This window comes from Spermophilus citellus (genome assembly GCF_964194105.1).
Source record: "Spermophilus citellus genome assembly, chromosome: 17".
Lineage (NCBI taxonomy): Eukaryota > Metazoa > Chordata > Mammalia > Rodentia > Sciuridae > Spermophilus > Spermophilus citellus.
Window position 1 is genome coordinate 57724944 of NC_138199.1, and position 12679 is coordinate 57737622.

At 54.7% G+C, this 12679-nt stretch overlaps 1 protein-coding gene across 1 annotated transcript in view; it reads right to left on the bottom strand.

Moving 5' to 3' along the window:
• The window catches only part of PLCD3 (phospholipase C delta 3), a 20635-nt gene continuing 7956 nt past the window's right edge, over positions 1 to 12679 (bottom strand). Inside the window, exons 2-15 of the mRNA XM_081271774.1 lie at positions 9541 to 9702; positions 9170 to 9464; positions 8685 to 9030; positions 7540 to 7768; positions 7059 to 7260; positions 6760 to 6904; positions 5688 to 5840; positions 4531 to 4668; positions 4269 to 4419; positions 3374 to 3490; positions 2605 to 2771; positions 2227 to 2362; positions 1963 to 2112; positions 1 to 1815 (exon numbers count right to left, since the gene is read on the bottom strand). Coding sequence (XP_081127900.1) covers positions 1727 to 1815; positions 1963 to 2112; positions 2227 to 2362; positions 2605 to 2771; positions 3374 to 3490; positions 4269 to 4419; positions 4531 to 4668; positions 5688 to 5840; positions 6760 to 6904; positions 7059 to 7260; positions 7540 to 7768; positions 8685 to 9030; positions 9170 to 9464; positions 9541 to 9702 — 2480 coding nt within the window. The 3' untranslated portion in view covers positions 1 to 1726. The remainder of the gene's footprint in view (positions 1816 to 1962; positions 2113 to 2226; positions 2363 to 2604; positions 2772 to 3373; positions 3491 to 4268; positions 4420 to 4530; positions 4669 to 5687; positions 5841 to 6759; positions 6905 to 7058; positions 7261 to 7539; positions 7769 to 8684; positions 9031 to 9169; positions 9465 to 9540; positions 9703 to 12679) is intronic.

Sequence of the window (12679 nt, forward strand, 5' to 3'; positions counted from 1 at the left end):
AGGCAGGGCTGCATCTGGGAACAGAGAGGGAAAGCTTCACCTTTTTGTCTTGGTTTTTCTTGGGCTGTAGGGGGCATCCATTTCTGGGGTGGAGAGGAAATACCAAATGCATTGTTGTTCTGCTCAGTACATCTCACGTGTTTCTAATAAAGGAAGCAGCTGAATAAATCGATCTGCCCTCCTGGTATTCCTCTGGTCAGCAGGTGGCAGTAAAAACAGATGAAGCATGGGGCTGGGCTAGAGCAAGGGTGATAATAAAGGCCCCCAGGAACCATGATACTAGGCCAGGTTTGGAAGACCTTCTTCCAGCACATACTTGGCTCTTCTCACCACTAGAGAGGAACCAGGACAGAGCCAGGTTCTCCAGAGGAGTAACAGCATAAGAGCATCAAGCAGTTTGGTAGTCAGAGTGGCTTCTCACAGGAGGATACAGGCACTACATCCTGCCAGAATGTCAGGATACCACATCCCCTCATGGGACACAAGCTGAGAGGTGATGTTGCCTGGTGGAAACTAAAATACCACAGCTCCATGGTCCCATAAACTCCTTCTTTTGACAGGTGTGAGCCCCAGGTTTTCTCTGGATCCTGACCTCCCGTATATTGCTTCCTCTCCCAGCATTGTTACAGAGGTGGCCTAGAGCGCTGCCACTTTCCACACTTTCATTTGTGAGGCCGTTTGCCTGTTCTTGGGGTGTGCTCAACTGAGCAGATGGGTCCTGAACCCAGCTGAGCCTGGAAAGTGGGGTTCCCTCAGAGTACTGCCCTGTGCCCCATTTAAGGTCACTGGTATGTGGTAGGGGAGTAGGTGACCTTGTGAATTAGTGTCTTCAGACAGATTTTTAAGTCAAGCGCAGCGGTCAGAGCTATTTTGAGCCATGGCATCTCCCACAGCCACTCCAGGCTATCTTAGACAGTCCAAGCCCTGCTGGGGCTCTCGCTGCAGCCGTCCCTCGGGGCCAGTGTTGTGGTTCAGAGGTGCTATGGCATGGGGGTGGTAAGGGAAACTTGCTTCTTTATTTTTCAAAACAGACACTCTCCCTGCCCTCTCCAAGGCTTTTTGTTTGTTTGTTTTTTTAATAGTTTTTTAGTGGTCCTGAGGATTAAACCCAGGGCCTCGAACATGCTAGGCGAGCGCTCTCCACTGAGCTACAGCCCCAGCCCCTCTCCAGGGCTCTTCTGTGACAAGTTACAAACCTACTGCCAGGTTTCCCCAGGACTCCACCTCAACACTCCCTTCTTGCTCCAGGAAGTGAAGCCAAGGGAGGAGAAGCTCAGGTTGGAGAGCAGGAGGAGGCAGCCAGGAAAGCCTGGGGGCTGGAGGGCTTTAGGGTAGGCTAATGCCTGGGGTGGGGGGATAGGGGGACAGCTCTGTGGGGCTGAGGGCTTAAAGGTGTCCTGCTTCCCAAGTCTCCTGACAGCTACAGGCCTGCCTTCTTATAAGTCACGATGAGGATATGGGCTGAGGACCAGAGGAGCTGGAGCCATCTCAAGACCCCAGGGTTGGAGCCCACTGATGTCGAGTGAGTGTCTTAAGGGCACAGATCCCCTGCTAGTGGCCCAGGAGGGGCTGGGTAGCCCTCAGCACCCAGTGAAGTCAGCAGCTGCTGAGCCGGCCAGGTGGGAGCGCTGGAGGGACTGTTGCTCCCACTAGTCCTTGCTCCAGGGGAAGAGAGGGCTCTGTGCAGACTGGTACCGGCAGAACCCTGGGGTGGTTCTTTAGTCCTTCAGGAGCGCTGGATGCGGATGTGGACAAAAAGCGTGGCAGGGGACAGTGATGCCCCATCCTTGGAAAGCAGGTGGATGTGGCGGTACCCTGTAGGGACAGCAGCCAGGCATCAGATCCTTGGACCCAACTCCTGCCTGGTTCAGGGAGGGCCACATGGGGAAGTCAAGGGTCAAAGGTGAACAGGGCTTGAGGCTGGGACCCCATCCTGTTCCATCCCTACCAGCTTCCACCAACCTTGCTTCAGGCTGTTGAGAGGCAGTGTAAACTGGCCCACAAAGTCATTGGGGGAGGTGGTATCATAATCTTCTACCACAAACCGCACCAGCACCAGCTCTGGGGCCCGCAGCTGGAACTGCAGGATCTGGCCCCAGTGGGGATTGAAACCTAGGGCACAGGTGTAGTTGTCAGGGCCCAGTTGGCCCCAGGGCCTGCCCTGTGCCTTCCTCCTCTGCTGTTTGTGTCTGTCCCCCACTCCCACCCATGGGCCCACCTGCCCACCATTATTGAGCACATAGCTGGTCTCCTTCCGAGCACAGTCTGCGGGCACCCCATGGATCTCCACACGCACCAGGGGGTCCACAATGGAGCTGGGCTTCTCAGCATTCAGCTTGGGCAGCTGCTGGGCAGTTAGTACCTGGGGAAGGGAGGCAGGGAGCTTTGACCGGGCCCCTAATGGGGCCATGCCCACTCCTGCTCCCCTGCCAGGACAGGAAGCCTCTGGCCCTATCTGCATGCAAGCCAACCGTGCCTGTGTGGACACTCAGGCCACTCTCACACCAGGCCGGCCCTGGCCTCCTGTGTCTTCCTCTACTTCAGACTGGTGCCTCTCCAGAATGAGCCCTGACCCGAGGCTGGATCTTGGTCCACGCTGCTGACCTGGACTGTTAGAGTAGTTCTGGGAGGTCCAGGGCATTCGGGGTCAAAGGTTGTGTCAGGTTGCCGTAGGCAGGCAGGTTTCAGGACATAGCCACACCGCCCATTGATGAGGAAGCGCCCTTCATTGAGGTCCATCTCATAACCTGGTGTCTGGAAGTTCAGGGCCACTGTGGACAAACAGGATTAAGCAGGGGCTTTTAGTGGCCCTCTCCTCACTGCCCAGTTTCAGGTGACTTGGCTAGAGAGGACACAGCTCTTTGCACAGAGGCCCAGCATCCTACTATCTGGTCAGAGATATCTGCCCCCACCATGACTTGCAGGAAGGGGGTCATAGCAGCCAGGGGACCCAATCCTACTGTCACCTGTACCTTCTCCCTGCTATCTCAAGTCTGGATGGTGGGGCTGGGCTGAGGTGCTAGAAAGGTCCCCACTCTCAGGGCTAGGCCTGGGTCAGAGCCAGGGCCTGAGAAGTCCTGGGGTTTCCATAACTAGCCCCAAAGGGACCATGCTACCCTCCTTTGGCAGGACTCGGTGTCCCCCAGAGCCCAACCCTGTCAGTCTTGACTTAGTAGGGCTGCCAGGTGTGTGTGCCCATACTTTTAAATTTCTAAAATTATAGAAACAGCTTTTAAAATAATTGTTGTTAACAGGATGCATATTTCTATCTTCTGGAAGGCTATGTGGCCCCCTCCCGTGGCTGCCCAGAGGCTACACCTACCTAATGGCATCTGGCTGCCCCACTCCTGTGGCCCCCGTGGCCCCTACTCACCCAGCTGACAGCCTGAGTTCCACATCTCCTGGGGGTTGTAGTTGGCCGAGTTCATCCTCAGACCCAGGGGATACACACGGGTCAGCTGGCGAGCATTGTGCCTGACAAAGCTGTTCCCTAGGGCAGAGTTTGGGCCAAGACTGTGACAGACTCTGGGGGTGTCCTTGCCCAGTGCCTGTAGCCTCCTGGAAACAGAGGCTGAACTCCCCCAATCCCAGCTTCCCACTCCCCTCTGACCTAGAGTGAGAGGGGACTCAGGAGGCTGCCGAAAGCCAAACAGAGGCAGGGACACAGCCTGGCACTACAGCCCCAACCCATAATTCCCACATTCCTGACTCCCTCGTGGAATACCTGGCCCCAGGCTGATCCCCTGCCACTCATCACTCATCCTGCCCACATCCTCCAGCCACACTCTGGGTTCCTGGAACCTTCCATAGGTCATGCCTCTGGGCCTATATACAACCTGTTCCTCCTGTCTGGAAATTCCTTCCCCTCTTCCCCAGGCTGCTTCCTCCTCGCCCTTCAGGTGAGGTGTCTTCTCAAGCTTCACCTGCTCCCGAAAGACTTCTCTGATCTCACCCACTCGGGTCGGACTTCCCCAGCCCCCGTGATAGCCAGACTGATTACCCATCTATGTTTAGCTTACTACCGGGCTGTGAGCTCTGTGAAGGCAGACACAGGCCCTCTCCTGCTCGTGGCTCTCTCCTCCATCCACGCCTGGCTCCATGTTGGGCCCTCATTCCCTGAATAGAGCCCCTCTCTGGGTCCTGATCTCTTATGGCCCCCACAGTCTTCTCAATCTCTTCAGACCAATTTCAGGATACCCCCTGACCCTCCAGAGCCTGCAGGGTCCTACCACCCTCCTGCCGCGAAACACGGAATCTCCAGCTCCTACCTGCCTCCCGCATGAACTTCTTGGCCTTGCGCTCACTGAGAGAGCTGACCTGGTAGGGCTGGGGTGGTCCAGGGCCAGGGTTCAGGGTCCGCAGGCGGGTGGCCCAGCAGTACACAGCCAGGGCTGACAGCTCCGGGGAGATCTGCTTGGCCTGGGAGACCAGCTGCAGTGGGGGCCCCTGGCTGGAGCCCCCTAGTGCCACCTCCCTTCCCATCCCAACCTCAGCCCCTGCCAGTCCACTGGTCCACCCAGGATGGCTCACCTTCCGTCTCTGCTCTGCAACCTCTGCAGCTTCTTCCCCCTCCTCTTCCTCCTCCTCCCTGTCTGATAAAATTCGGCAGTCCTCCATGTGTGCAGCTGGTAGCTTCTTCCCCTTCACCAGGACCCGGCCTTTCAGCTTCTATAGAGGCCAATATGGACAGATGAAGCCCTCCGGCCCCTCAGCAGCCGGTGGTCAGCCATTCAGCCACCACTGAGACTGATAGGGTTGGACACAGGAAGGAGACAGGTGAGCGATGTGGCTAATAGGAAAAAATAAGGAATAACCTACGAGGCCATCAATAGGTACAGCTAATAGGGTGCCTCCCTCCATCAGAATACCACGCAGCAGCAGATACAAACAGGACAGCTCAGGCCTGAAAGGGAAGGGATCCTCTTCTAAACGGATCTTTCAAGAAAGAAGTGAACAGGACGTGTAATGACATGAGCCTTTTTATGTAACATTTAAAAGAGAAGTTACGTACATAGGTGTGTATGCACATGAATATTCTGGAAGGATTGTGGAATAGAATGGGGTGAGCCTGAGTAGAAGATGACCCATTTTTTCATTCTATATCCTTTGTATAGTTTGGTTTTTCTTTTACCCTATGTATGTTATTTTCATACTAATAACAAAATCAAATCTCACCCACACACAAAGGTGAGTCAACATTCCTACATATTTGGCACTGGGAGGAAGAAAAGAATCTGTCAGAAGCTTAAAGGTTACACGTCTTAAGAGAGCAGATCAGATGCTCTGGGGCTTGGGGGAAGGGAGGAAGGCCTCTGGCCAGAGGGCTGAGGAGGCTCGTAAGGTCCAGGAAAGGGCAGGGGACGCTGGGCTGAAATTCTGAGCAGGTGGCGCTTGGTGAGTGCAGGTGGCTGGGACTCTGTGGGCAGAGACACAAAGCTGGGCAGGGCAGCACCCGGTGAGGAGGGCTCTGAGTAAGGTAAGGGGATGGGTTGTGTCTAATCCGACACAGAGAGCTAGAGGGCAGCACAGGGACAGATGAGTGGCAGGTATCAGGTGACCCGAGAAACAGGGAAAGGTTAAAGCAGAAGTGAGGGGTCCTGAACCAGAGAGGTGACATGAGCAGGGCTGGGTGGTGGACACCAGTCAGACCCTCCTCCCTCCCAGGCTGGGGGTTCTGGGAGCTTCACCTCTGGCGACGGCAGCTCCTCAGGATTCTGGGAGTCTAGCGCCTGCATCACCAGCATGTCTCCCAGGATGGTTCGAAGGTGGCGAGCCATGGCAGCCTGCTGCTCCAACCCGCAGTGGTTCTCAAGGGACAGGATGACAGGGTATGGGGACAACTGGGGAGCAAGAAGGGCAGCTGCTTAGAGCCACTGACTCTCCCTCAGTCACTACCTTTCCTCTACATCTGGCCCCCAACTCCTTTAGGACAGGAAGGCAAAGGCAGAGCTCTGGAGAACCCATTAGAGAGATCAAGTCCATGGGAAGTGGGACACACGGGGCCAGTATGTATCAGCAGACCAGTTAGATCTGGGCCTCGGGGAAGGGGTGGACAGTCTGGGACACTGAGGGCAACTGCAGGAATGGAGTTCTTTTATAAATGCTCTGTGTGTCCATGGTATTTACTGTGTTAACTATATTGCAATGTCCCACCATTATTTAATAGGACCGTATAACTTGATTTTTTTTTTTTTTTTGGTACTGAGGCTTGATCCCAGGGGTGCTCCACCCCTGAGCATGTCCCCAGCCCTGAGGTCTGTATATCTTGGAGTTGCAATACTATGTAGATGCTCCTCTGAGATTCTCCGATGGCTTACTCTTTGGAAGTCATGATTAAAATTCTCTTTCCTACTCTCAAGGTTTTCTTTTTCATTTTTGGTACCGGGGATTGAACCTAGGGGTATTTAACCCCTGAGCCACATCCCCAACCCTTTTTAATTTTTTTTTTTTTCTTTGAGAAAGAGTCTTACTAAGTTGCTGAAGCTGGCCTCAAACTGGCAATTCTCCTGTCTCATCTACCCTAGTTGCTGACCCCAAGGTTTCTTCTGGAAATTTCGTGATGTTAATACATGCGTTAACCGTGAAGGTAGAAGGAGGGAGCACTGAGTCCAGCTTTATTCTTTCCCATTGGCCAGTTTTCCCAGCAGCACTTGGTGAATGAGTGGCTCTCTAGACAGGGACTAAGGGTAGCTGGTGTATGAATGGGGTGAGGGTCACTGGGAAGGCTCTGGGGCTGGGTATGGGGTCCTAAGGGCTCACCACGAAGGCATGGTCACGTACGGCTTGGATCACATCTCGGAAGAGGATCTTGGAGGTGAGTGTGTGGCCATGGTAGATGACAGGCTCCCCTCCTGGGCCTTCCCAACAGTCCAGTTCCACACAGCGGCATCCCTGGGCAAAGGCCCTGGACAGACACATGGATGGGCAAGGTGTTGTGTGGATGCCATAGAGTCAGGCCGAGCCAGGGAGGTCCCTGGAAGCCCAGCATAGGGGTTGAGCCCCATATCCCTCCCTAAGCTGGGCTCCCAAATGTGTTGACCCCACCCCGGCTGCAGTACCTAACATAGGCCTCCGTGCTGCTGGGCCCCCCAATCTGAGAGTCAGTCAGATAAGTATTGTGAGAGGAGGAGATGAAATAGTGGGCAAGAGGCTGGCCCATATCCTGGAACACACACGTGTGAGCCGTGTCCAGGGCAGCCCCCTCGGGTGACAGCAGGTACATCATAAAGCCATCCAGTGTCATCAGCTCATGCTGCTTGGCTACAGAAAAGGGCAGGAAAGAGCATTAGGCCACAGGGGCTTCCGTGTCCAGACCCAAATACCCCTGTAATAACAACTAGAGCACCTACTGACTAGACTGCAGACACATGCCATTTAGTCTTTCACCACACCCTGTGAGGCAGACACATTATAATGCCAGGATACAGATGTGCAGTCTGAGTCTGCGAGTCAAGGTAACCTGCCCGAGATGGCAGAGCCCCTTGGCTGGGAACCCAGAGCGGTCAGGGAGCGAGACTGGGCTGAGCTCCCCAAACCCACCTGTTTCATTGAGTTCATAGGTCTGGATGAGCTGCTGGGCACGGGCCAGGGTGGCGCCATCCTCACCCTGATCCTCCAGGAACTCCAGTAGCTCAGGGGCACTCAGCACACAGTCCTCGCCTGAGTATCGACTGAAGATCTCCTCCAACTCCGGGCGCTTCAGCAGCCGCCGCAGGAACTCCTCAATTTCAGCTCCCTCCAGACGCTCATTGTTGGAACGGTCACACTCCTGGAGAGCCGGGGATGGGAAGATACTCAACAGAAGCCACATGGAAGGAGGACTTGATCCCACTGTCCCACACCAAGACCCATCTCAGCTGGGAAGGCAATGACCCCCATTCCACAGGTGGAGAAACTAAGAGCAAGGCTCTGGTCACACAGCCAGGGAACTGCAGAGTAGCAGGGTCTTGGGTTCAATGTCTCTCCCCAAGATGTGGGAGGAAAAATAATGATCCTGGGGCAGGGCTCAGCCCTGGTGCCACAGGGCCCCTCCAGGTGCACATACAACCATAACCATTACCACACTCACACACTCACACTTGGGGAGTGTGCAATAAGTGAAAATTCGCAGAGTGGTTCAGGTGCAGTGTTGGGCTGTGGATAGGTGCCACAGGCTCTCTTATCTTCTAGAGTCACAGTTTGGTCACAGCCCCTACACAGGTGTCTGCTGTGTGCCCTGACCACTTCCACACATGGAGAGCTACCCCAGTGTGCCCTGAGACGGTGTTCCCACACAGGCACGTGTGGAGGGGCCACACATGCCTCAGTGCAGGGTCCTACATGGAGGAGGGTATGTGCGCCCAGGTGTCTGCAAACCAACTCCCGCCTGTGCTCCTTCGTCTTAGCCACACATGGTTACAGGTACAAAGGCGCCCTGCAGGCTGAGACATGAAAGCAGCTTTGCTGCTCACTTCAGAGGGCTAGGGCAGTGCCACCCAACCCTGGGCTCTGCCTAAGGATGAGAAAAGTTCTGGTTCACCACTCCTAATCCCATCCTGGCCCAGTGGCCAGGGGGAGGGAAAAGAGTAACTAGGCCCAGATGTTGCTTTTCTGCAGGGAGAGCAGACTCCCTATAAAAAAGCCATAGTGGGGAGGGGTGCTGGGACCAGCAGAGTGGTGGCAGAGCCAGAGGGGCCAGGGTTCACCTTGAAGAGGCGGTAGGCATACATGTCATTCATGTCCACGTTCACCATCCTGAGGAGGCTCTTGATTTCCTTGAAGCTCATCTTACTATCCTGATTCGAGTCTGCCCGGTGCAGGTAGGAGTGGATCCAGGTGTGGGTGCTCAGGAAATACCAGCAACAGGCTGGGTCCGTCCCCTGCCCCCCCCCCCCCCCCAGTGGCAGGCAACTGAACCATAACTCACCACCGCCTGGGTCTGGGGGCTCTGGGGTACAGACTTGACTTTCTAGCCAGCCTGTGGATTCCCTGGTCTCTGTTGCAATGTGTTCTGCATGGGACTGGGCTCCCCAAACCAGAAGGCCTCTCCACCTTTAAAAGGTCCTTCATCCTCGCTGAGGAGGGGCACTGCCTTCCTCCTTGGTGGCAACTCAGGTCAAGCCAGGCCAGGGTGAGTGTCCCCACTCAGTTCCAAAGACTAGAGGCCCTATCTCAGACCTAAAGGCAGGACCATGGCTTCCTTGGGGACTGGGGCTCTCTAAGGGACCGGTCCTCCCTTTCAGCACCAGCAGGATATTGGTCAAGCTTCTCGCGCTGGCTCATAGCATCGAGGCGCGTGCGCAGCTTGGCCAGGCCACGCACCCAGCGCTGGGCCTCCTCGGCGGTGGGTGCCGCCAGGTCCAGGTTCTTGCGGCGACCCTTGAAGGCGATGGTGAGGCAGCGGGCAGGTGCGAAGGCGCCCCCGTAGCGCCGCAGGCCCTCAGACTGGTGCCCCTCGCGGACAGCCTCGATGTGCTGCACGAAGACTGTAGGCAGGCGGGGTCAGTTGGTGCCCGAGATCGTCCCCGCCGCCCACCGGGTGCCACCCCCTGGCCTGCTCACAGATGTGCTGCGATGGCGCATGAGGGATGCGCCTCTGGAACCACACGCTCAGGCCGTCCTCCTGCAGCCGGTACAGCCGCTCCTCGTGCCACGTGCGTGAGCGGATCTTGCAGAGCCGGGAGCCCCGCAGCATGGCGCGCACGTCCTCGTCCTCCGTCAGGCCTGCGGGGAGGGACCTGGAACATTGGACCGGCCAGGCAGAGTCCCGGCCAGAAGCTCCCACCTGCCCTCCCTAGCTGGTCCGCTGCGCCTTCCTTCCCTCTCTCAGAGCCCTGTCAGTGAGCTTCCCTGCCCCTCTTCTCATTCTAACAAGTCGCCATCACTGCACTTGGCTTTTGGCTTTGAGGCCCCAAACACCGCCCATCATCCTCCCTTCTGAGCAGGGGCCTCTGCAATCCCTTCAGGCAGGGCCTGGCACTCAGGCCTCACTAAAGGTCACCCATTTTGCTACTACTTTTTTTTTTTTTAATATATTTTTTTTAGTTGTAGATGGACACAACATGTTTACTTTTTAAATTTTATTTTTATATGGTGCTGAGGATTGAACCCAGTGCCTCACACATGCCAGGCAAGGACTCTACCACTGAGCCACAACCCCAGCCCCTTTGCTACTACTCTATCAAAGCCTTCAAGCCCAGAATCTGCCACCAGTAGCAAGTTCCTTGATGTGAAACCGGTGGCCATCAGGAAAATAGTCTATCTAATCTAAATCTCTCTTGCTACAACCCAAGCTTCTCACTTTTGCCTTCCCAAGACAAGGGAGGATAGCAGAGGCCATCTGTCACCAGAGACACAGACCAACAACCCCAGAACCATCCCTGCCTGGCGGATCTCCAGGTACCAGGGAACCACTGCACTACACTGTCCTTCTGCTCTGCCCTCTTCTTCCTCTCACTGCCGCAGCCACCCTGGGCAGTGAGAGGTGGTAGAAGAGCAGAATTTAAATTCAGGGGTCTGGGGCAGGAGGTCCCAATTCTGTTACCTTCCGGTTACTCAGCCCTGGTGGCATTAACCTGTGACTGCTCTAAGCCTCGTGTTCTCCACTTATAAAATGGGAACCACAATAATACCTATTGCAAAATCCAAAATTTAGTAAAAAAAAAAAATCCAAAACTCAGGGCTCTACGCCCCTGAACACACTGCCTGGCCCTGTGACGCCAGCTCTGAACCCTTTCAGCATAAGTCCGAAACCAAAGGGTTATGAGCCAGAGGACAAAAGGACAAGTGGGAACCAAGCCACAGGAGAGTCCACACCCTGTGGAGGGAGGGGGACAGCCAGGAGGGATGAGGGCCCAGAGTTTCCAGAGAACGGGAATCTGGACCTGGATGTGAAGCCTCCACATTTTTTAATGTTGGCAACCAAATCAGATTGGAAAAACAAAAAACCAAAACCGCTGTGAGCCAAACAAAACTCCACATGCCTCTCTGCCTCCTTTTTTTTTGTAAGAAAAAATAACCCAGGATTGAACCCAGGGCCTCACACATGCTAGCAAGCACTCCACCACTTAGCCACGTACCCGGCTCTTCTTTTCAATTTTATTTTGAGACAGGATCTCGCTAAGTTGTTCAGTCTAGCCTCAAATTTGTGATTCTCCTGCTTCAGCCTCCTAAGCATGCACTGGCCACTGTGCCCGGCTCCTTCTTTTAATAAGCTCCAGTTGCAAACTCTGACCTAAGGAATCAGTCTTGGCACAGTGGCACATGCTTGTAATCCCAGCCACTAGGGAAGCTGAGGCAGGAGGATTGTAAATTCAAGGCCAGCTTCAGCAATTTAGCAAGACCCAGTCTCAAAATAATAAAGAAGGGAGTTGTAGCTCCTGGATTCAATCTCCAGTACCAAAAAAAAAAAAAAAAAAAAAAAAAAGGTATAAATCTAATCTAAATCTCTGGAGATTTGCATCATCTCTTGGACTGTTTGTGGTATCCTTTTTCTTTCTCTTACTAGTAGCTGAGTTCTTCAAGGAAAGGCTCAGTCCCTCACCTCCTCCAGGAAGGCTTCTTTGATTTGTCCTCAAATGGCAGTTCTCCCTTCCTAACCAAGAGTACCTTTTCCTTTAATTAACCATTAAAAAAAACCCTATATTATAATTTCAGGGAAATTTATCAGGCCTGAGGGCAGAATGAGGTCTTATTTCCTCCCCAAAGCACTAGTTTATAGAAAGGCCCACAGTTGGGGGCTAATTGCGCTCTATCCCAGTCCTGCCCAGTCTTTCCTGAGCTCAAGGCAGAGGCTTGACAGGGTTTCTGAGCATTAGCTGAGCATGGAATCACCTGGGGGTGCAGAGATGCTGATGCAGCAGGTGTGGGGTACAGCTTGGGCATCTGTATTTAAAATTCTTACCTTATGGCTTTGAGGGTCACAGAGAAGCAGGATCTCAGGGGCAGGAGAAACCTGCCCTTCTTGTACCCAAGAAAGGGTACCTGCTGGGGCCAGCCTGGGGCCCTCACAGCTCGAAGAGATTTCTTGGGGACTTGACTTTGACCCTCTGGGTCAGCACCCACTTGCCCGCCCCCTGGTCAGGAAGGGGAGGTGGAACCCTCCTCTTCTTTCCATTCAAAGAGCCAGACATCCCTGCACTGCAGGCTTCCCACCACACTCAGGCGACTTCTGAATTCTCTCCTGAGAAACAACAGGGGGAGCAGGTCAGGGGAACCTGCAGTGCCACTGTGGCTGGCCCACTCCACCCCGCCCCCCAGCCCTGGGAAAGGCTCTGCAGCAAGGCCACCTCCCCTAACCGGCCAGTCCTCCAAGTCTGTGGGGGTGGGGAGGGGGCTGGTGAATGACTAAGGCCGGAAATGGAGGTGAGTCACTCAGCTTCTGTTTGGTCCTGAGCTTTCTGCAAACAGGCCACAAAGACAGGCAGCCCATGTGCCAGATGCCCCCTGGCAGGTTTTCACATGGAGGGGGCTGCTACTCCGGGCCTTTGCCCCCAGCTCCCTTGGAGCCTGCTGAGTAGAGAAGAGGGGTAACATTCCAGGCTGCCCACCCAAGTGGCACTGGCCTCTGAATCACATGGTCCACAAACCTCTCTAACTACACATTAGGTGTGTAGCCAAAAGAAAAGTCGAACATAATGAGGATCAACACAGGCTGGGCCTGGGGCTGAGTCCTGAGGCTGGGAGCCTTCTAAACCATGGG